At 41.4% G+C, this 25777-nt stretch overlaps 1 protein-coding gene across 1 annotated transcript in view; it reads right to left on the bottom strand.

Annotated features, from left to right (window-relative positions):
- gnaz (guanine nucleotide binding protein (G protein), alpha z polypeptide) overlaps window positions 1-25777 on the bottom strand; it is a 56517-nt gene that overhangs the window by 18911 nt on the left and 11829 nt on the right. Inside the window, exon 2 of the mRNA XM_053644825.1 lies at window positions 50-1371. Coding sequence (XP_053500800.1) covers window positions 50-772 — 723 coding nt within the window. The 5' untranslated portion in view covers window positions 773-1371. The remainder of the gene's footprint in view (window positions 1-49; window positions 1372-25777) is intronic.

The following is a 25777-nucleotide window of genomic DNA, read 5'->3' as shown; positions in this document are numbered from 1 at the left end:
TTGCGACCCAGATCACTTTGTAACACAGATCATTTGAAAAAGTTCTTACCGTCTGGTTGTCTTCATAAAGCTTGAGGTCGTAGCCACTCAGCTCCACGCAGAATATAATCGCAGTTACGCCCTCGAAGCAGTGGATCCACTTCTTTCTCTCTGAGCGCTGCCCACCCACATCCACCATCTTGAAGGTGAGCTCTTTGAAGGTAAACTTGTTCTCAACGATGCCGGTGGTCATGTCACGGGAACGCAGGATGTCCTCAACGGTCGGGATGTACTCGGGTGCCGAGATTCTGTCCAGGTCGTTCAGGTAGTAGGCAGTGTTGTCCTCAAGGTGATACTCGTTGGAGCGCTGGAAACACTCCTGAACTCCTGAATCGCCCCACAAGCGTTTCATCACGCCGAGAAGCTCGGGTGTGATCTCCCCCTTGCTCTCGGCAGGACCCGTGAGGGCGAAGAGTTGGACCGCGTCGTAGGCCCGGTCAGGGTTGTGGAAATCGATCTTGAGCGTGGCGAGAGCTCGGATGATGCGTGTGAGCGAATCGATGGCATTGTAAAGGATCAACGGTTTGTATTCCTTGCAGGCTTCAAGATTGAAGCCACCACTGTGGATGATCTTCATTTGCTTGACGATGGTACTCTTGCCCGAGTTGCTGGTACCGAGGAGCAGCAGCTTGATCTCGCGTCGCTGTCGCTGGCTCTCCGAGCGAAGGTGCCGGTCGATGCGCCTCGAGCGCCTGGCTGCTTCTTTTTCCTCAGAACTCTGCCGGCACCCCATGGTCAATTATGGGTTATACACACACACACACACACACACACTCCACAACACCTAGAAAGTACAGACAAAAGGTGGACAAAGTCCCAAGTTGTGGTTCGGATAGAGGCGCAAATCGGACAAGCACAAGTCAATTGTAGTGGCGCCACCCCAGTCCGAAGAGAAGATCAACTATTAACTATGATCAACTATTACGAATTGGCGTTCATTACTAGCAGAACATTCTGTAAGAAGACCAACTCCAACCCTCTTAATGTCCCAGTCGCTGGGGGGTCATACCAGGGGACACCCCCCCTCCCCCCAGAACGTGACGGTTAAAGTGAGCCAGTCAGTGCTGAAGGAAAGACTGTAGATCGAGCAAAAGCACCTCTATGTCCACCCACATGTTATAAAGTGAGCGATCCGCGATATTCCACCAGGTGCGATCATCGGATGTTATTCAACACTCCTGCAGTTCTTACTTTGTAAATTTCTCTTCTCCTACAGCTGGTCAGACATCATGCACACATATACACACTTTTCAGACTTCTGGGCACCAGATTGTCCCACTGTTTCTTCGTTGCATAAGCCAACACTTCTCACACAGCCAAAGGCATGGGTTCCTGAAGGATAAATAAGAGTCACACATTAGATTTCATGACAAATAGATGTGTGTAGTAAAATCAGTGGTTAAAATAACACAACAGCATGAGTATGAACCTCTTGTGGGTTAGAGCGGGTCCGTGTGTGTTCATTTGACATGGTTGGCTTGGAACAGGGATAATCTTGTGAGAATTTGGTGTAAGACTGAATTTCTGTTTCCAAACACTTTTCAATCCCCCTTGCTGATTCAAACGATTTCAAAATTTTCTCTGACAGTGCCAGTATCAAGAGTTCATTTTCTATTTACTGGAAAACTACCTCCTGCTGTTTGATCGTATCTGGGGTTTTTTTTTTTTTTTTTTAATTTAAAAAAAAAAAAAACATGTGACAGAGCCAGATTCCAATTAGAGTAGTGTTTCTGTAAAGTCTGGTGTTTTCAAGACTTTAATATTCCTGAACACTAAAACAAATGTCCAGAAAGCAATGCAGTGGTGATGCGAAACCTATTATGAACCAGTATGCAAATATGAATAACGTAACACACACACACACACACACTCACACGAACATACACTCTGTTCTTCCTCAGCAAACAATGACACTTGAAGTACACAAGTAGAATAAACAGGCAGATACTAAATACACTTTTGTACATGCGAAAGTGAACCATTCAAATCCAGGGTAGTCAAATGCACACAAAACACTCTCTCACACACACACACACACAACGCTGTTCCCATTCAGTCCAGACCTAGCTACCACGTTATTTGTTTTCTATGTGTATTCTCTTCTTACATGTTTACTTATTCCTCCTGAATTCTGCATTCTTGTGTTGCCCCAAAGCGAATCACACACACACACACACACACACAGATGCACACAGATGCACACAGAGCCTGACAGGGTGCGAAACGAAAACAGATGCAGGGTGAATGTCCTTGCCTGTAGACATCACTTTTCCACCCTGTTGGCTGCTCCCACTACTAGGATGCTAAATAAGCTAAATAAGATAATGCAGCTAGCTGATCTGACTAGCATAGCTAACTTTTAGTAAAAGAAATTTGCTAACATAACTCTTATATCCTGCTTTAAGTTGTGTAAACGCTTCCTCTATTTAGGTGTGTGTGTGTGTGTGTGCGTGAATCTTCTCTCACCCTTGTAGTGCAGACTTTCAGCTGGCCCGTGAGCTAGCACGATCTATCAAGTAACCTATATAGGGATACGCTGCTAGTTACTTTTTTTCCAATGAGGACCGAAATAAGATTTACAAGTACTGTATATTTGACAGCATTAATACGAATCACATGTTTGCCATCGTGTTTAAGAACAAAAACCCCTCGGCAGCACTGTCTTTCCGCTCACGTGTTCTTTTTCCTCTGTATCTGAACGCATTAAATCATGTTCTTGTTCAAACTGCCAAGACAATAACCTTATAAATGATTGACTGCACACAGATGTGGCGGTGAGCTCTATTCAGATTGAAGTATGCACGCTGGAGTGGGATGGATGGATGGATGGATGGATGGGAGGATGGATGGATGGATGGATGACTGGATGGATGACTGGATGGATGGATGGATGGCTGGATGGATGGATGGAGGGATGGATGATTGGATGGCTAGATGGATAGATGGCTGAATGGATGGATGGATGACTGGATGGATGACTGGATGGATGGATGGATGGCTGGATGGATGGATGGAGGGATGGATGATTGGATGGCTAGATGGATAGATGGCTGAATGGATGGATGGATGACTGGATGGATGGATGGATGGATGCATGGATGGATGGATGATTGGATGGATGGCTGGATGGATGGATGACTGGATGGATGGATGGGTGTCGAAGGCGACGTGTTCGTAGACTTGTGGGAGTGGGGGGTAAATTTTGCCTCCATTGGAGGCTCGTTGTGACAGGTTGTGTGCGCTTGGCTGTGGAATAAGTGGAAAATAGTGCCATGGCCTACTTTTAGGTCAGAGATGACAATCCAGCGTTACGTGGTCTGTGAGTTCGGCTTCTGTCTCTACGCCCTCTAATGACGTGTGGCGATATAGTTTGTCTATACATGGACATACCGTAGTCATACGTTCAGCAAGCACTGCGATGACATGACGGAAAAAGAAAGTGTCTATTCGCACATAACAGCCTCGTCTACTTTTTGAAATTCGGAGAAAACTGTGCTTCTCTATTGTTCGAAATGAACTATTTTAGGCTGAGAGAAATTGTCTTAACAAGTCCATTATACAATATTCCAGCAGGTTCCCAAACTGAATAATTAAACAAACCCTCGCACGACTGCAGCGGTATATTATACATCATTTAATATCATAAATTAATTGTTACCATTCCACCACCTCTACTCCGTGGCTGTTCAGCATGAAGGAATGAAAAACAAAGTAAAAGCAATCGTTCAAAAAAGTGTGTGAGATTTGTTCAAACAGCGCACTCTCCAAGCGTCTCTACAAGCTCATATCAGCCTTTTTCGGTTCTCCAGTACGCAATGCAGCAACCTTTTTTTTTTTTTTCTTCAAATGCACATCTTTTCCATAATTATTACAGAGGAAATAGGTTTATGCTCCCTGGGATAGGCTCCAGGTTCCCTGTGACCCTGAAAAAGGTGTAAGCGGTAGAAGATGGATGGATGGATGGATGGAAATAGGTTTATTTAAGCATATTTCTGATTAATTGGGATTGGTGCAATGTTTATTCACAGTCCTAGCACTCGTGTCTCCAAAGGTAGAGAGAGAGAGAGAGAGAGAGAGAGAGAGAGAGAGATGGATGATGGGAGCAGCAGTATAGAAATAAAATCATTGTATATATAAATATTATATGTAAAAGTGGGGGGGAAATATGGCAGTGTAGCACAGAAAGATTTCTGGGAAAGTTATATACAGTATAAATATATTTAATCAAATATTATTATTAATGAAAGAATAACACATCATATTATTGATATGTTTATAGTTACATTTAATGTCGCGGATTGTCCATGAGGCGTTATATCTTACGTTATAGCAGCCGTTCCCTCACCATCCTGCTGTAAAAAAAAAACTATAGATACCGTCACAGAAATTCTAATGGTTTCCACTACAAATACCATTACAAACCATCAGCTAACCATTAAAATTATTACCATTACCATTATTGGTCCGTAATGGTATCCACTAGACATAACTTTCCACCAATAAAAGGCAACAAATTACCATTAGAGATCCACAGAGCCCATTAGAGTTTCCATTAAAACCAGTACAATTCCCATTATAAATTCTATGAAGGTTTCTGTTGCGTTTTTTTTTTTTTCTTCCCCACAGGGCGGTGTCTCTTTTATCGCTTTCTTGACATTAAATAGACCAAAAAAAAAAAAAAACCAGTTTGTCGTGTTAATGAAAAACTGCAGAGTAACCTCCTCTGTCCTGAAGATGTCTGAAAGGTTACAGCTCCACCTCCGACTGTTACGAAGCGCTGACACTGGAGACTCCTTCCAGAAACATCTCCTTTAGAGAAAACTTGACCATATCAACAGTTACACACCTTTTTATAACTGTTTATATGCAGCGTCCGTCGTACAAACCACCGTACAAATGATAACGTATAAGAACGAGTGCATGGTGTCGAAGAAAATGAATCAACACCTTCTGACCAATCAGAATCAAGCATTCAGCAGTGCTGTGGTACATTATACTGTACATTACCTTACAGCCCTGTGTGTGTGTGTGTGTGTGTGTGTGTGGTGAGAGAGAGTGTGTGAGTATAAACGTGAGTGTAGAACTGTGCATGTGTGTATGTGTGTGTGTGTGTGTGTGTGTGTGTATGTGTGTAGTTTTTTTGTTTCACTTCCAGCTTTAAGCTCTACGCTTCAGTCAGACCCGGCCCTCTTCTCTTTTTAATCCACCATTAATGAATTATAATTCTGTTATATTCATTAAAATTAATCAGTGTAATCATTTACACACATTTTAAATGAATATATTTTAATTAAGAGTGTTACAGGCGATGATATCATTCAGGATTCAGTAAGCAGGATGAGAGAAATGTCAAATAAAAGGAGGATACAAAAAAAACAAAAAAACAACAACAGAATTTCTACATAACTATGATAAATATCTGTTTTAATCCCATAATTAATCCCATCATTCTTTTCAGTTTCAACCAACATGACGATTATGCTAGCATATGTACTCCATGTGAACTTTTTGTGCCATTGCTAACAGTCTTATTTTGGTCCAGGTTCGTGTTCACTGTGTTCAGATCTAGCTAGCATAACCTCACAGCTCGTGCAGCTTGCTAATGTAGGTAACTATTCAGTAATCTGGCCACAGCTAGGCTAACGTACTACTCTGACTTAGCTACCTAGCCAGTTAGCTGCATAGCTTAGCTACTGTGATATCTGCACATTAAAAGTTATGTCACATTTCCCCTTGGTTATCTCTTCCAGTGCCAATCGTGTCAGGTACGGATGCCACTAGTGTCTTGAGAATAAATTACCTCCCAATGAGCGTCTAAAGATGCAGATACGACACAATAAGACCATTTAAAGAAGGTTTCTTCGGTTTCATACCACTCCTAAAGGTTCTATTAAAAACAAAATACATTCAGGAAGCTCAGAACCATTAATTATCCAAGGAACCCTTAAAGAATTCCTAAAGAACTATTTTTTTTAATAGTGTAAGGCAGCTGTAATTCAGCACGAGTGTTTATTCTGGTTTTATGTTTTATTCAGGTGATGTATACCGCAGCAGAAACATCATCGTTAAACGCTAGCGCGGGCATACGACTGAACTTGAAAGCAATAGGCAGCAATTCAGCTCTTCTTTTCTACAGAATATGATTAATATATACACGAGATTAATATGCAGTTGCAATCAAAATGATTCAACCCCCCATTGGAAATCAGGTTTATTGTCAAAATTTGCAGACTTTCAGCTGTTTGTGACGAAGAAATCAAACAAAAGCAATTGAAATATTCAAATTCAACTTTTTAAATGCGACTCATAATGATTTCTCCAGTCTCAAAAATTATTCACCCCCTTCATGGCGAGTATCTTTAGTACTTAGTAGAGCTCCTTTTGCTGTTATGACCTGCTGCAAACGAGATGCAGAGCTCCTGGCAGCGTTCCTGAGGAATCTTATCCCGTTCCTCATGAGCAATGGCCTCCAGTTGCTTGAGTTACATCTCGCTGCTCGCTGTAATTTAGTCCTGTCTCGTATTCCTTAGGTTTGACGAATCGTCCCCCGCCCTCCCCGAAAAAAAACAGAGAAATTGTGTGTGTATCTAATTTACTAAGTGACAAACCATCAGTGATGCGTGAAATCAAAAACATAGGGCTACAGTTAGGCGGTGACGCACAGTTTTTTTTTTAAACAGAGCTACTTCCAAGCCGCACGTCAACATCTTTGCACGTCTATGATACCAATTATCATGTAGTCAAAATAAAATACCCATAATACTCAACTAACGTCCATAATTCCATTCCACAGACTCAGGCAACCCAGCAGAAGAATGATGGTAACGAATTACGGCTCTTTTCGGTGAGTCAGATCATTTGGCTCAGTTCACCGATAAGAGTCGACTCTTTTGGTTTTCCAGTTGGCAAACCTGCATCTTTTAAAAAAAAAAAAATCTATTTAAATCATTGCTAAATCAGCAATTAGGCACTACACATGTGCATTAGCAAATACAGTCAACCCTGCAACCTTGCATTATTGACTACGTTTACATGGACGGCAGTACTCTAATTATTGACCTTATTCTGAATAAGACAATATTCTGATTAAGGTGTTTACATGAGTCGCTTTTAGAATACTCCTTTCATGTTCCTGTTTTACATGTTATAGAACACGGATTGATTAACGGCAGGGCCGTGGCCTCCATGGATCGAACTTGTTTGTTCAGCACATCCCACAGATGCTCGATCGGATTGAGATCTGGGGAATTTGGAGACCAAGTCAACACCTTGAACACCTTGTCATGTTCCTCTAACCGTTCCTGAACAATTTATGCAGTGTCTCAGGGAACGTTATCCTGCTGAAGTATATACAGTGAATCCCAGGACACTTATCATAAAAGAGTAGGGGTATAACCCCGGTGTCCTGGCGAAATTCCCCCATTGTCCCTTCTCTATCATGTCCCCCTAATAATCTCCATCCCTGAATTGGCTACGTCACCTTCTCCTCTGCACCAATAGCTGGTGTGTGGTGGGTGTTATTGCGCACTATGGCTGCCATCGCATCATCCAGGTGGATGCTACAGTACACACTAGTGATCGTTGAAGAGATCCCCACACACATACTATGTAAAATCACTATATAAATGTAACTGTAACTGAAAGAGGCCACTGCCATTAGAGAATGCTGTTGCCATAAAGCATTGTACTTGGTCTGCATCAATGTTTAGGTAGGTATATATATATATATATAGTATATATAGTGAAAATTTACTCATTTAAACAGCTAAATTGGATCCTGCCGTACTCCTAAGATGCTTTTTATATTCAGTGTCTACCCATATACCTCATGTGAATGAAAAGATCAACATCAGCACATGTACTGTATACATAAAGGCAGAGATCATTCCACACACGCACACACACGCAAACTGAAGATTGAAGAGAACGTTCGGTCCTGATCCACCTTTCATTTCCCCTCTGTTTGCCTAAACCTTTCATTTCCTTTAACCGACAGGTGTAATAATCATCACATGAATAAAGCCTTACACTCCAACTGAATCTCAGTTCCTCTTACATACAGACGTGGAGGAACTGTCACACAATTCACACTTTGTTAGTCACACTAAACATGCCTGTCTCTGAGGCGAGTTCACACCTGCTAATCTGAAACCGTTTATATTTATTTTGATTTTTTTTTTCTCAGCACGCACAATATCGCTATTGACTCTGTCACCCGAGTTCAATTAAAACAACGAGGACAGCGTGTGTCCTTTTCGAGAAAACAATCCTTTCATTCTTTTTCAAGGATGAAAGGTCGACAGGACTGTCTCTTTGACTGGGGAATGTTTTAGAAATATATTAAACCAAAAATATTTATTTTGCTTTACTAACATTATTTACTTTAGAAATAATGTCATGAAATGAAACATTAGTACATCATACGTACTGCCGTCATCATTCGATCAATCTTGTATGAAGACGAATAGCGAACCAATATGAACTAATGTTAGGATTAATGGTGGATTCCAAAATGTAGAAATATCATGTCATTTAATTTCGTAATAGATGGAACGTTACCACCCCATGAGGATTATTTTCCAATAAAACAGCATGCCCCGAAGTGTTTTATTCCTCTTATACCACAGCGATCCTGTTATCACTTACGTTATAGCAGCTATAAACGTCGTTCCCTCACACTCACACAAGTGAGAAGCCCAGATCCATCCATCCATCCATCCAGTTTCCATACCGCTTATCCTACACAGGCTCGTAGGGAGCCTGGAGACTGTCCCAGGGAACTCAGGGCACAAGATGGAGGTCACCCTGGACGAGGTGCCAACCCATCACAGGGCACGATCACACACTACGGACAATTTGGAAATGCCAATCAGCCTACAACGCATGTCTTTGGAATGGGAGAGGAAACTGGAGTACCCGGAGGAAACCCCCAAAGTACGGGGAGAACATGTAAACTCCTCACACACGGGGGCAGAGGCGGAAATCGAACCCCCAACCCCCGGAAGGGTAATCAAGAGCCATTGTTTTGGAGATATTAAAAGTCAATTAAAAAAGATTAACGATGATGCATCTTTCACCGTCTTTAAATAGATGCTCACCAGAAACAATGTTCTGAGATAAAATCGTACAAGATCTTAATAAACGTGTGCGTTTAAACTGCGTGTGCCATGGGCGGCGCTGCCGTTTTGTTTGCACGACGCCTCGGCAGGAAACCACCTATTAAACTGTAGGGATGAAATTTTACCTCTGTCCCACATAATTAAGCAAAGTCTTCATACTGTAATACAATCTGCTGCAGCTTAACCCTCACAATTCTCACTCTACTTTCGACCACCTGATCTCCCATCAGCCATTATTGTGATTCAAGACAAAACTGGAGTCACGCTGTCTCCAGATGTCTGCTCCACGACCTGAGCACACTGAACTCTACACCCTCCTGGAGCAGCATGGCCAAAAGAAGAGGCAAAGCCAAGTGCTCTGAGTTCACAAAGAGTTTAGGCCTGCCATCTGCAGTGTTTACTGTGCGCCGCTGACGTCAAAGCACCATCCCCCAACCCTGTCCCTTAATAATATACTGGTAAAGTATTGGGGTGGGAGGAGGGAGGAAGGGTTCCTGTGTCCATCACATTAATGCTCGCGTCCCTCTCCGTCTGACTCATGGCCCAGAAACAGACGGTCATTGATTACTGTACGCAGCAGTTTGAGTCTCATTACACTGTCACTGCACCGGAGTGAATACACACATGTTAAGTTGGTCTGTTTGAGTCCTGGGTGTTACAACAGTGACAGAGAGCTGTACAGGAGATAAATTAAAGCATGCATGAATCACTAAAGAAAATAAAAATATCAGTGTCAACTGAAGTTGTAAAAAAAATTTTTTTTTAAATTACAGAACACTATGTAACTTAAATGTAGATGTTAAAATGAAAGTTTGCCATCTGTCCTGTTTAGTAAGATAAGAATGGGCGGAGTTAAAAATTGTATTGCAGATGTCAGTTTGGCTTCACTTTTTATGATGTCCACCCACATATACAGTGATTGGTCAGTCCCAGTGAAGGAGGAGTAACCTCTGTTCCTGTAGGAGAAGGAGGTGTGGCTTTTGTGCCTGTCATTCTCAGTGAAGGAGGTGTGGCCTTTATGTCTCTCTTTATATGAAGGAGGTGTGGCCTTTATGCTTGTCTCTTAATGAAGGAGGCATGGCCTCTATGCCTGTCCCTTAGTGAATGAGGCGTGGCTTCTGTGTCTGTCTCTTAGTGAAGGAGGCGTGGCCTCTATGCCTGTAGCTTAGTGAAGGAGGCGTGGCCTCTATGCCTGTTTCTTAGTGAAGGAGGCGTGGCCTCTATGCCTGTTTCTTAGTGAAGGAGGCGTGGCCTCTATGCCTGGCTTAGTGAAGGAGGCGTGGCCTCTATGCCTGTTTCTTGATGATGGAGGCGTGGCCTCTGTGCCTGTCTAACAGTAAAAGAGGTGTGGCCTCTGTGCCTGTAGGTCTCAGCTAAGGAAGAATAGCACACACAAAATGGTTACTGTAGGTAGTAGGGCATTTACAATAAACAACCAATAATGTCACAGGTTCTCCTTGTGCTTGTGTGGGTTTCCTTCAGGTTCTCCGGTTTCCTCCCACCTCCCAAAAAACATCCTTATTGGGGGACTGATGACCTTAAATTGCCCCTAGGTGTGAATAAGTTTGTGAATGTGCATAGTGAACCAGCGTCCCATCCAGCATATAATCCTGTTATATTGCTATAAAATCCCACATAAACCAACATACATTTCTAAATAACATGAATAAAAATAGTAAAATTACTGTTAATCCTGGAAATGATAATAACATTGGACAATACTGTGTGAGGGTGGATATTTGTGTGGCTTCTTCGTGAAAAGGTTATCGCAACTAATGAGCATTATATACAGCAAGCTTTACTCTAAATTCAGACTCACAGTATATCGAGAGAAGTTAGTGTGTGACCGTCACACACCAGCCAACACGTGATTGGCCTCTTTAATCACACTCAACGCCATAAACTGTAATAAATAATCTGTAGTCGCAAACAAACCCCTTTTGTTTCTCTTCTTGGAAATCAAAGGACAAGCATTGTTTTGAAAGTTTGCATCTAAACATGGTCTGTTAAGGGAAGTGAACTGAAAAATTCTCACGTCATTGTATTCAGTTTCACAAGTATGTTGCTTTCTGTTAATTACGCCTCCCTTCCATTTCCCCTTTTTTTTAAAAAAAACAACAAAAAAACTTTTTGTTATTAAAGACATGGGTTTTCAATCCGACTGCATTGGAAATGGATTGTGGCTTTGGAAACTTTAATGGATGACACATGACTCCAAACAACCATTTAACTGTTCTAGTGAATTCCAGCACTCAGGATCATGAGTCCTTTTGTGGCAGTTGGGGCGAGACAGGGAAAAGGGTAGATAATTATTTATTTATTTTTTAAATAATTATAATAATAATAATAATAATAAAAAAGACTGAATGCATTTTTAAACCATTGAACTATTTGATCTTGAATTATTAAATAATTAAGGTGGTATTGCTGCTCAGGAAGCTACTAAAAATACATAATTACCTCATTAAATTAGAAACGCATCCACATTCTCTTTCCAAAGAAATACTCAGCTAGCTAACATAATTTCACTTATTAAAAGCTAACATAGCTAATACAGCACTAAAAGCAGTTAGCTAGTTTTTAATAAAAATTTTTAAAAAAAGCTTGGCATGGTACATTTAGCATTTACAAGGATTCATTTAACTAATTTAACCAATGGCTAACATTTAATCTAAATTCATTCACCATAAGCTAGCATGGCTAATACTGAAAGCAGTTAGCTAGTTGTCAGGGCTGCTAAGTGGTACAGCCCTAGCTTTTATTCCTTATTAGCATGGTTAGCTTTTTATGAGTGAAATTTGATGCTAAGGATGTCTGTGTCTAATCCTGACAATAGCAACAAATTAAAAACGAAAGCTAGATACATGAATGATACATTCAGCATTTACGAGGATTCCTTTTAACTGCTTGAACTTGCTCTGATAACAATGTAAGCTAACATGGCTAATACTAAAAGGCTAGTTACCAGAGCTTCTACGTAGCCCATGTCTAGATTCCATTCGTATTAGCAAGGTCAGCTTTGTATGAGTAAAATTTGATTCAAAATAAACTTCTGTGTCTATTCCTAATAGATGAATTAAATAATAACAACAACAACAACAACAACATCAACCAAAGCGACACATGAGGCATTCACAAGGATTTGTTATAACTACATACACCTTTCAGTGTTAGCCATGTTAGCCTTCTGAGGTAAACTATGCTCCCAAGTGCTCTTGTAACAACTGTTCGGTGAAGAATAGCTAACACATGCGATTATTACGGCAAAACACTACGAGTCCGAGTTCAGCGGTTCTCAAATTTGGAAAACACAATGAAAAAAAGCACGTCACACCAGCACAAAAAGCCTATTGTGTACAAACTCGTGTCGCCGTTACACCATCACGCATGTCAGCAAAGGCACGTATCTAAATGCTAACCGAAGACGGATTGTCATATCACAGCGACCATCTCATCGATCACAGCCATGACAACTGAATAATATGCTGCCAGCATTTAGCAGTTCATATCGACCCCGAAATGTGATTAGATGAAAGAACTGGGTCATGTTGTGTGACACTATTTTCAAATCACCATCAGAACTGTGAAGCTACAAGCTGCAACACTGCGCTGTTGTGACAGTAAGCTGTAAACGTTGCTCATTTGTACGCATGGTTGATGAGATATTAAACATGGCGGCAACGTTTAAGTAATCGATGTGATTTTTTTTATGTACTTTAAAAATCCCAGTGACTGTAAATCATTATAATGGTCAGAAATGAGAAACGAACCTCAACACATTTGCACGTTATGAAACTGTTGAGTAGAGATCAAAAAATTTCAGCAGACAATGTTAAGTAAGGGATAAAAGCCTAGAGGGCATGCTGTTATAGGGAAACAATCAACAGCAATGTGGTGTGATGTGGCCTGTCATGATGAGGAGCTCCTGTTATCACCCTGAAGTTGATTATTTTCCTATAACCGCATGTCATGTAGAGCTCTTATACCACAGCAGTTTGCCAGCAACAGCTTTTTGTTGTTGTTGTTGTTGTTTATTAATTAAATAACATGTCATATTTTTATCCGTTTATAGCTACATTTAATGTCGTGGAACGTCCGCGAAACAAGTTATCTGCTATTATCACTTTTGTTATAGCATTCCCTTCAGTCCTCTGTCCCGAAGAAAACGTAGAAAACGAAATGTCACATAGCACCGACACTGGAGACTCCTTCCCTTCTCCTTCGTAAACGTTAATTAAATGTATCCTTACAGTAAAACTTCAAGATCGACGAATATTTTTAGCAATTTTCTTTTTTTTTTTTTTGGCATCAAAAGGATTCATTTAAGTTGAGAACTTATCAGATCAATACAGTGTACATAGATGTTTAGAGTTAATGAAGACAAACTGTTCAACAAAACATAGAGGTATAGGAGCTGTGTATCTTTTACCTGTTTAAAGTTTCTTAATGTAGCTACAAAATTTTAAAGGACTTTATTTCTTTATTTTGTCTTCCTAAATAACCTAAAGTGGGGGTGTTTTTTTTTTTTTTTTTATCTCTCATGTATAAACAGCAAAAGCAAAAAAATGAGTGACAATGTTGCCTTCAGTGGATATTTTACAATTCCATTATTATAAACAAACAAAAAATATATTTCTATTACTTTATGATGAGACAAGTTTGAGCCGGCGGTGTGATAAATATTGTGGACAGGATATTAAAACCACTGATTTTATTCAACATCCAACACCAAAACCCTGCAATCGAGTTGAAACTATTGAGCAGCAGCAGAAGTGAAAGTTTATAAAGGTTACGTGTGTGTGTGTGTGTGTGTGTGTGTGTACACATGAGATACTGTACAAAGACTGAAAAAAAATCCTGGAGTGAGATTTACTCAAGAAAAGCAGGGTAACAATTTCTTAGTAAATTTAACTAAGCATGCTGTACTGCATGGTGTTGCCATAGCAACAATTCATTTCTCTCCCTTTTTTTTTTAATTTTTTTATAAGCAATAATACAAAATTACTATTATCCTATGCAACTGGAAAAGGGGGGCTTTAAATTTGACATTACTATAAAAAATGCCATGTCAGATGACCAGGAAGTGCTGTTTGTAATTCCTTCTCTGCAATCACATGACATGGTGAAAGTCATACTCAGAAGGCTCTCAAATTTTGAGGAACTATTCAATATTTAGGCAAAAGTACTTTAAGGACAAAAAAATTTGAAACACTATCTGAGAACAGTTACGCTAAGATATATTCTTTTGTCATTTAAAAAATGTAAATATTTGGAGTATTTCGTTAAATGCTAAAATGTAATCGTTGCCATACGGCAACAACATACGATAATGGAACGGAGGTACGTGCATTCATGAATTGAAACAGGTCACTAGGCTTCTCTAATAGTATATTGACATTCATTTCACATTCAGAGTAAGAAAAACTTTGCAACTGCACCTTATTTTCTCAATTTTATGTTTCAATTAAAAACATACTTCACCCAAAACATGTTTGGATCGAATTGAATTGTAATCTCATACATTTCGTGTAATTTTTGACTACATGATGCGTTCCACCATTGCACATTGTTGCCTTATGGCAACAATTTACCAACTACCCCCCTAAAAAATGTCTTTAAAAAATAAAAATAAAAAAAATTTTATTACTTGAACTAATTCAAGTATTAAAAATCCATTAAAAAAAAGTATTTAAAAAAAAATGTAAACGTAATAATTCATGCAGTCGAGGATTACGTAGGATAACGTTTCCATGGCACCAAGGATGATTCTCATAAATATGCACGTAAATTTAACTAGCGGTAAATTTTACTCAACTTGCACAAATAAAACAAGTACTTCAAACTTGTGTCTCTTTGTTTTAAGAAGATTTGACTTTTCTTTTCTGCTTTATGCAAGAGAGCTCAGATGAACTACATAAGGTGCAACACTAAAAAAAAAGAAAAAAGAAAAAAAGCACACGTCATCTAAGAGTGATCCTTACCACTTAATGGCCATTAATCTCTTTAACAGTTGCACTCAAATGGGTATGTACTGTAAATTCACTTACATCAGACTTCATAACGCCTGAACTGGAAGAACGCATGATGATTACTCCACTGATATGCACACACACACACACACACACACACACACACATCCGCACTTTACTTACATACTATCTATAAGCATACCTACCATACATACTAATATATTCTGCATATTTCGTATATATATTGTATTTGTAAATAATCTCGTTCCTCCTCTTTCCTCTCTCCTCTACCCTTTATCTTCTGATGTACAGTATATCCGTTGTTGTTGGTTTTTCTGTACTGCACAGCTGAAGAGTACCCGAACCTCACGACAAGCATTTCACTATACAATTTTATGCACGTTTTATACACAACTTGAAATTTGAAACATAAACGCACATAAGCACACAACTGAGAAACACGTCAGAGGGACAACCAAGAAAACTTGATCTTTCAAAACCTTTCACAACAGAACAGCCTTAAGGCTTAAAGCTGAGACAAAGCAGGGAACATTGAAAACAATTCAGTTTAAAGTTATGCAAATGCATATGCAAATCGAGTTCAAAAGCCACGCCCCCAGTTTAGTATGCAGTAAACGTTACTTCTACTTTTTTTATTTATTTTTTAGCAAGCTCGAAATGACACCAAGTGCCAGAAGAGAAAGATCATGTTAAACAGCAAATCAGGGAAGTAAAAGTACCATGGAAACTAAGCGTGTCATGTGACGACTAAACACCATAGAAACCCCGCCGACTCTGCCTTCCCTTTTCTGATCAACAACTGGTGAGTTGTGGAGGAGAAAATAAAAACACATCACACCGTATATTATATCTGAGCAAGTCTATAATGACCAAGATGTTCCAGATTAGATAATGTAATTGGAATGTAATGTCTGAATGCATAAGTATTCACCCCCTTTGGTGGAAAAAAACCCCCCCTAAATTAGTTCTGTTGGCACTTAAACTGTCACGTGATGTCAGTTTAAAAACCATAGCAGTGTAGGGAACGCAGTAACATAAAGAATACAGTCCACCGAAAGTCAGTGAAAGGTTAAAAGGGCACTAATTAGAGAAGCAACCAAGAGGCAGCCCTGTCTGTAATCTTATTTGAAAGTAAATGAGATTGTAAAATAGCATGGAGAGTCTATATTTATAAATTTAAGCTACAAGTTGAAGTACAGACGGTTCATAAAAGATGTCCGTCTCCATAACGTTACAGTTTTCAGCTACATAATGATGTTTTTGCGATGCTTATAGATGACAGAAGTCCCAGTGTGCGCTAAGCCACATCATCAAATCTGCATGACATCGCTGAGGAACTGGATGAGGCAGAAGTTGAGGCAGTAAAGAGGCAGTAAAGACCTACGCAATATTAGACAGGTCGTTTTAATGTTATGGCTGATCAGTGTAGACTTCCCTTCCTAGCGACGTTAGCCTCATTACACCAACCAAAGAAGCAAACCTCAGACATCTCTTAGCTAAACAAGAAGATTTTCGGGCAAGAGGGAAGAACGCTGTAGATTAGGTTCTGGGAAGTCGTTTAAGAACCGTTATTAGAAACCCTGCTTCATTTTGAACCATTAAATCTGACTCCGTTTAACGTCCATTTCACAATGCAAATGTAATATGATCGTTGCTTTGCTTTGCCGTTTGTGTTGTTTTTCTTTCGCTTAGTTCTAGTAAAGCAGACAGGAGAAACGTTTCTGTCTTGGGATGTCAGTATCCTCTTTCTGCTGTTGTGAGTCACTGGTGTTGCACTGGAGCTCATTTGCATCAGGAACAAGAGGAAGATTGCAGGTTTCAGACAGACAGCCCCGCTCCTGCTACTCATGCTGTTCCATTATGCAAGATAATCCTGCCGTCGCCCTAATGGAGTTATATTAATATATTAATATGCACACCGCGATCTGGACAAACAGTAAATGACATGAAATGTATCATACTATAGTATATACACACCATACTCTTTAACTGCGGACAGGTGGACTTGTTGGGGTCGACTTTTTCAACAAAAAAAGTCCCACTATAGACTTGTGGATTTGATCATCTAATGGCGCACTTTATTTACTCGTATATCAGCGCCTAGACTGGCGCACTGTATCCCAGCGCAGAGAGTTGCAGACGGTGGTGCAAGCCGAGCGCCCAGACTTGAAAAACAGCCAGTTATTAAGCCTGGTCTCAAGTTCCAACTGCAGCTGAAGCAACTCCAAGCCTCTGTTTAATGTGAGTGCAGAGAGTAATCTTATATATAACACACCAGGCCTCTGTGGTCAGAAAAGAGCCAGAGAGAAACGGTCGAGGTTCTCCAGAAGCTCCTTCCCTGCATGTAAAGACGCTTAAATCATAGAGCAGAGCTTAAGAGCAGAGTGTTCACAGAAAATGGCGCCAAACACAAGTAGAGAGTAAGTCGCGTGAGGAGACAAGGCTCCAGATTATCATTATCAGGATGAAGTCATTCGGGATTAGCGTTAATTCCATAAAGTCATCCACGTAATGTTCTTATCTCAGCCGTGAGCTCACTGGTGGTGTGAAAGTCTGAGGATGATCGGAGCCGTGCGGCTGTTAGGTGGAGTCTTTCCTGTTTCGGTGTTGAAATACACCCAAATAGAGCTTCATATGAGTCATCTCTCAGCCGCTGTTCTGAGATTAGTGCCGTTGCTGCAAACTTCTCCAGGATTTGAGCTGTTCCACGGTGAATACGTGAGACTCCCATGTTAACATCTCTTTAGATTAAAGGAATAGTTTGGCAGCAAATCAAATTGACTCAAATTAAATTAAACAAACTACCCCCAGATGTGTTTGGTGTCTTCTGTTAGATGAGGACTGTGTTGGTTTCCCCACTTTGCACCATGTGTTTGTGTTTGCTTTGGTTTATGTTCTAGTCCTGTTATTGGTTTGTTACCTGATTGTGTTCACCTGTTCTATGTTAGTTCTTGATTAGTTTGCATTTTTTATATCCTCTGTGTGTCTTTCGTATTGTGCATTTTTGGATCAAGTATTTCCAAGACTTGTTCCAGAGGACTGTCTCACCAATTTTATTTTCCATAAATACATGCCTGTTAGGTGGCATAGACATCCATTACACTGGCCTGGAAACTTTAGGGAAACACTAAAAACATCACGTCATACACCTCACCTAGCATCTCTTGGATGTTCAATTGCATTATTTGAAAAATTGCATAAATGTTTTATTTTATTTTTTTTTTTGCCATAATGAGATCTTTTTGAATAGTTTGTGTGTGCTTCGTTTTTTTAGTGTAATAGACACATTGTTTGCCCATGTCATGTTCAAACTGGACAATTTGAATGCGATGTATACATATGCGATGAATAAAGGCTTTGTTCTTCTTTCTTCTAAATCTGGCTTATCGACAAGTGTTTCCAGTGTCTAGTTTCAGTCACTGCAATACGCTTAAGTTACGCCAGTATTGCCCAGTATCTCATTATCAAGTAGACACATCTACATCTCCATCTCCCTCTCCATCCAAATATTTGGATGGATCATGAGAGCATCAAATGACCAAAACCCCCAAACAATCACATTTGTCCAAGACTTTATGTCCTCAGGGCTCAGTCTTGACCCTGGACGTTTCACTGAACGCCCCCTGGTCCGGCAATCCTGCAGAACAATGAGAGTCAGTGTTCAGTGCATTGGTGTGAACACGTTAATGTAGAGCGTATCGGCACTGAACAGCTACACAGTCAGCTTATTTTGTCATAGCAAGTTAAAGCGAGAGACACTTTTGGCCCTCATATACCGGTGATAGTGAGGAGTCTGGCGATTGAGTGCATCACGTTCGGTCACATGGATGTGCCATGACAGTTGCGTGACTTTGTGTGTGTGAGTATATAAATGTAGACTGCAAAAAATGTTTCAAATGTTCTGAGTCCTAATTCAAAATCAGTATCTGACTGTATCTGCTAAATAATAAACCCATAAAATGCTTTGTAGTGATCAAAAGGCTTCTAATATTGTAATATTCACGTGGCAGCTGCGCAATGCATAAAACCATGCAGTTACAGGTCAAGAGCTTCAGTTAATGTTCACATCGAGCATCGAAATGGAGAAAATAATATGCTCTCAGTGATTTTGAAGGCGGCATGGTTGTTGGTGCCAGATAGGCTGGTTTGAGTATTAAGGAGACTGCCGATCCTCTGGGAAATTTATGTACAAAAGTGTCTTGAGTTTACACAGAATGGTGCGAAAAACAAAAAACATCCAGCGAGCGGCAGTTCTGTGGGCGGAAACGCCTTCTTGATGAGTGAGATCAGATGCCAGAATGGTTCAAACTGACAGGGAGGTTACAGTAACTCAATTATAACCGTGGTGAGCAGAAAAGCATCTCAGAATGCACAGCACATTTTTGAACTTTGAATGGGTTCCAGTCCTGTCAACCATGAACAGGAATCTGATGCTACAGTGGGAACAATTGGACCAAAATTAGACCGCTGAACATTGGAAAAACATTGCCTGGTTTGTGCTGGAACAAATTTTAAGGAATTGATCTTCAGGTTTAAAAATAATATGATGTTGCTCTTGCACCAGTGACACAGATTTTTTTGGTGTTGGTATGTTGGTACTTCTAGCCTGGGGTAGTGGTGGCTTGGTGGTTAAGGCTTTGGATTACTGATCGGAAGGTCGGGGGTTCAAGCCCTAAGGCTGCCAGGCTCTGGGTTACTGATTCAGGGGTTCACGCCCCAGCGCTGCCAGGCTCTAGGTTACTGATTCAGGGGTTCAAGCCCCAGCGCTGCCAGGCTCTAGGTTACTGATTCAGGGGTTCAAGCCCCAGCGCTGCCAGGCTCTAGGTTACTGATTCAGGGGTTCAAGCCCCAGCGCTGCCAGGCTCTAGGTTACTGATTCAGGGGTTCAAGCCCCAGCGCTGCCAGGCGCTGCCAGGCTCTAGGTTACTGATTCAGGGGTTCAAGCCCCAGCGCTGCCAGGCTCTAGGTTACTGATTCAGGGGTTCAAGCCCCAGCGCTGCCAGGCTCTAGGTTACTGATTCAGGGGTTCAAGCCCCAGCGCTGCCAGGCTCTAGGTTACTGATTCAGGGGTTCAAGCCCCAGCGCTGCCAGGCGCTGCCAGGCTCTAGGTTACTGATTCAGGGGTTCAAGCCCCAGCGCTGCCAGGCTCTAGGTTACTGATTCAGGGGTTCAAGCCCCAGCGCTGCCAGGCGCTGCCAGGCTCTAGGTTACTGATTCAGGGGTTCAAGCCCCAGCGCTGCCAGGCTCTAGGTTACTGATTCAGGGGTTCAAGCCCCAGCGCTGCCAGGCTCTAGGTTACTGATTCAGGGGTTCAAGCCCCAGCGCTGCCAGGCTCTAGGTTACTGATTCAGGGGTTCAAGCCCCAGCGCTGCCAGGCGCTGCCAGGCTCTAGGTTACTGATTCAGGGGTTCAAGCCCCAGCGCTGCCAGGCGCTGCCAGGCTCTAGGTTACTGATTCAGGGGTTCAAGCCCCAGCGCTGCCAGGCTCTAGGTTACTGATTCAGGGGTTCAAGCCCCAGCGCTGCCAGGCTCTAGGTTACTGATTCAGGGGTTCAAGCCCCAGCGCTGCCAGGCTCTAGGTTACTGATTCGGGGTTCAAGCCCCAGCGCTGCCAGGCGATGCCAGGCTCTGGGTTACTGATTCAGGGGTTCAAGCCCCAGCGCTGCCAGGCTCTAGGTTACTGATTCAGGGGTTCAAGCCCCAGCGCTGCCAGGCGATGCCAGGCTCTGGATTACTGATTCAGGGGTTCAAGCCCAAGCGCTGTGGCCCTTGAGCAAGGCCCTTAACCCTCTCTGCTCCAGGGGCACTGTATCATGGCTGACCCTGTGTTCTGACCCCAGCTGGGGTATGCGAAAAAAAGAATTTCTCGCTGCTGTAATAAATTCACTCTGTAGATGTGAAATTCACTCTGCTGTAATACATATAAATGTAATATATGTGATAAATAAAAATAAAGACTCATTATCGTTATCATTATTATTATCATTCTCATTTCCGTTAGTTCCTGTTGGTCCCAATCTTGAGTAGGTATTTAAAAACCGCTGAAACAGCTGAACTAGCGGATGATTTGAAAGGCGCACTTCCAATCTTGGAACTTTTGGTAATTGGTGGACTGGGAGATTGTGATTTTCTGTGATTTTTGGAAATACCATGTAATGTACTGTTCCTATTCAGACTAAATGGTAAATGCTAAATGCTGCATTTATGTAGCGCTTTTATCCAAAGCGCTTTACACTGTGTCTCATTCACCCATTCACACACACACTCAAACACCAATGGTAGCAGAGTTGCCATGCAAGGCGCTAACTTGCCATCGGGAGCAACTTGGGGTTCAGTGTCTTACCCAAGGACACTTCGGCATGTGGAGTCATGTGGGCTGGGAATCAAACCGCCAACCCTATGATTAGTGGACAACCCGCTCTACCACCTAATCCACAGCCTAATAACACACAATCAGGTATTGGGCAGTCGCAGCAGTGGGGAAGAGCCCCGTTCATTTCTGCTCTAACACTTAACGTTGCACTCGGACGGGGGTGCGATTTCATTACTCGCTCTAGACGCCATCGCCGCGTGACAGTGTTAGGGAAAAACAGCACATGATCTCAGGCAGAAGAAAGGGGCAGATGTTTCAGCTCTCACCTACAGCCTTCATACAGCGCTTCTGTCTATTTATGGTAACCAGTGCGAATCTGTGATCAATGCGTACTGTAGTGCATGTGTTTATTATCAGTGATTTATAACAACACAAGCACCTTACTCATTTAGGCAGCTGGATATTCTGCAAAAAGCTTTATTATTTCCCTGATAGTAGCTCAGTTTATAAAGCTAATCATTGCGTTGAGGTGTGTTAGAGCAGGAGAAGCGCTAACGGGATTCACAAGTCACAAAAAAGGGGCCGCGTGTTCATCATGTTAGAGAGAAGATTCCACACAAACATCTCACTCTGACAACATTAGACGTTGAAAATTTTGGACAACTTTAAGTTTAGACACGATGTGACACCATGTTTATGCTTCTCAATATGACTCTATGAGTCCATAGAGACTGATGCTAAGTGTGAAAACGATCCTCGTCCACAATGAGGAGGACACACGGAGGACACGCGTTATCCCACAGTCGGTTACAGGATTCAGACGATATTTTATCGGGATCATCTAGTACAGTGTGACGAGTAATGATCTTAAAACCCTGCTGAAATCTCCCAGCGTAAAATTAGCTTTAATAGTTACACGTTATAAGATACATTACAGATGCCACACCTCCTTCACTGAGACTTCACTGAGGCAGGAGAGACGGCTAAGAAGAAACAAGCTACTCCCAAACGAGCTGTCACACACACACACACACACACACACACACACAAAACCTTCCACCCCCTCCGCACCCTCCTCAGTCATATGACCATGCATGAAGCTGTGCTAAGGAACACAAAGATTCTCAGTGTCTATGACTGTCTCTATTGAGTTTCTGGGAAGGGAGGATGGTCCTCACTCTGTCTCACACACACACACACACACACACACACACACACTTGCTCAGGGTTTGGCTCTCACAGTAGTTGGACATGAGAAGAAGGCAAGACTAAAACAATTTCCTATAAATCTGAGCTAAGGTTTAAAAGAGAGCTTCAACTCGACAAATGCAAATATGATATGATATATAATACAATTTTATACAGAACGACGGCATCTGTGACTTCCTGCAGCTCACAGCAGCATATTATTAGAAAATAACACGCAATAATACAATATACTCATCATTTTAGTATAAGTATATTCATTAGTTAACATTTGCACAGAGCTACTTAGCTACATTTGCACTTACTTAAAAATACACATTACTAAATATGTACGTCTGTGGAGAGGTGCAGGTCTGCTGTGCTTTACGGTCAACCGGTCGTCATAAAATCTCCAGGTTGCTCTTTTAAATTTCATAAAAATGTCAAAAATGAAAAACCCACGTAACCTCGCGTAAGAGCAAATAGAAAATTACGGACGTTATTTATATCCGCTTCTGTTTTCCACCGTATTACTAAAGTGCAATTATTTGATATCTGTACTGGCCATCATATTTCACATCACCGGTTGCTATGGCGATGGGAACGACTTCCTGAATGTCTGATTGAGAGATCGCGTTCCGGTAATGTCAGGTAGCTCGGTTAGGATCATTATTTCTAGCATCTTCGTATCATTAGGTGAAAGAGGGTAACAAGGGGAAAGTAGGAATTGAAATGAATGATGGAAGAGAGTGGGAACGTGAGAGAGAGCCCGTGGCTGAATGCAGTACGGGAAAGTTCCTGGGACTAAAAAAAAAAATGTATTACTATAAATAAACCATGCAGGCAGAATGAACAAATGATGCAAGTATCGAGAGAATATTCCTGATGTTGTAAGAAAAGGATATTCAGCGTACGCATTTTGATGTGCAATACAGCCAATAAAGTAGGTCATGGATTAATATCAGGAACAGAACTATCACTTTTTTATATATATATATTAATATTGATATCAGAGCTGTGAATATCTGCACACAGCTGATGAATATGATGAAATATTTATTTTTAAAAAAACGTGTGAGGACTGTTTGGAGTTCTTTTCAGCTCTTAAGCTAATGATGCGTGTAGATTTGCTTCAACAGTCAGATAATGTCACTTGTGTCTTCTCAATTTGTTAAACGCATTGCATGTTATGTTTTTAACTTAGCACGTTCGCCTCAGACCTCCAAGGTCGGGGGTTCGATTCCCGGCCGCCGCCCTGTGTGTGCGGAGTTTGCACGTTCTCACCATGCTGTGAGGGTTTCCTCCGAGTACTCCGGTTTCCTTGCTCGGTCCAAAGACATGCATGGTAGACTGATCGACGTGTCCATAGTGTCCGTAGTGTATGAGAGTATGGGTGTGTGAATGTGTATGTGATTGTGCCTTGTGATGCATTGGTGCCCTGTCCATGGTGTACCCCCGCTTGTGCCCGTGCCCCCTGGGAAAGGCTCCAGGTTTCCCATGACCCTGCAGGATAAGCGGTAGAGGAAGTGGATGGAATGGATACATGCTAACCTGGTTAATATGATTCTATGAATGACGTCACAAGAAAAGGCCTGTTTACATCCCTATGCACGCACCGTGTTTATTTCCTAAATCGTTCCTACAGATACCCATGAATATGAACCCGATCTGTCAGACTCAAGCCCTAGACTGTAGTATTAATCCATAATTAAACCATAACTGCCTTTATCATTCAAAACACGAAGGTCTTCAAGCTGGACACTGGAAGATGAATTGCCACTTCAGATCAGACTTCAGTCCAACTGTAGTTTGACTGGATCATTTTTTTTTCTGAGGTAATTCACTTTTGCTCAGCGATTTCACAACGAAGCAATCAAGACACGCCGGTCCAGTGACGGAGATGAAGGTGAATGGGTTTTAATAATTTATACCGTTTGAAGATCGGCTAGAGCGCTTCACCGTCTCTACACTTCATTACTGTTTTTAAAGCGTTCTCATTCGCAGCCCCTTAACGTTTCCTCTAAGGGGATGGTCACCATCTCGAGTGCGGTTTCAGTATTTTAGGAGCTGGAGTGACGCTTAGAAGATGATTCGTTGGGGGTTGGGGGATCAAGTCAACATCGGTAGACTTCGGGAGAAGAACCTGCGCAGAAAGGGTGGCCATTTTCTTTTCAAAGCAACAAAAATGGCCGAATGAGTACAAACAAGAGCAATCATATGACAAATATTCTTAAATATTTTATTTGCGATGTTTAAATTGAGTTTTATGTTGCCAAATGAGTCCATCTGAGCGTAGAGCAACAGCTTGTTCAGAGCTAAAAACGAACGTTGACACAATCAGTACGTTTACATGGACAACAATACTCCGATATTAACCAGATTAAGACGATACTCTGATTAAAAAACCAGCATGTAAACAGCGATTATTGATGACATTAATCCGACTAAAGTCATACTCGAAGTAAACACAAATCGAATGAAGACGTGTGGAGTATTCCTGTTTTAGTCGCATTATCGACGTGTGTTACAGACATGTAAACACCTTAATCACACTATTAACGTCGTGTGGGAGTTTGTAAGTACGCGGTTTGGGACGCAGCCCACAGCTTCAAGCAGTCGTCTATTACAGCATGACAAATAATTAACTGCACTTGAAGCTTTCGTAAAATTAAAACTGTATACGGTACCATAACGAAGACGGACTGTACTGTACGTCGATACGTGAAATTCTGGAGGGACGTCGGACGGCGTGGCGTGGGAACGTAATGACGTGTGACGTTAATCGCACTATGTTCTATAACATGTAAAACAGGAACATGAAAGGAATATTCTAAAAGCGACTCATGTAAACACCTTAATCAGAATATTGTCTTATTCAGAATAAGGTCAATAAATATATTACTGCTGTCCATGTAAACAAGTTCTAAATACTTATGGAAGGAGTCTCCAGTGTCAGCTCATTGTAACAGTCAGAAGTAGAGCTTTAAGTTTTCCAAAACAGGAACGTCTTCAGGACAGAGAAGTTTGTTTGTTTGTTTGTTTGTCTTTTGAACTTCACGAAAGAGAAATGTGAACACATAACAATAGAAAACAAATGTTTTCTGAACATCATGTTTGCAAGACCTCGTAGGC

Source organism: Ictalurus furcatus, chromosome 16 (assembly GCF_023375685.1).
Source record: "Ictalurus furcatus strain D&B chromosome 16, Billie_1.0, whole genome shotgun sequence".
NCBI classification, from domain to species: domain Eukaryota; kingdom Metazoa; phylum Chordata; class Actinopteri; order Siluriformes; family Ictaluridae; genus Ictalurus; species Ictalurus furcatus.
The sequence above is the reverse complement of the archived record's forward strand: the minus strand, read 5'-3'. Positions and strand labels throughout refer to the sequence as shown.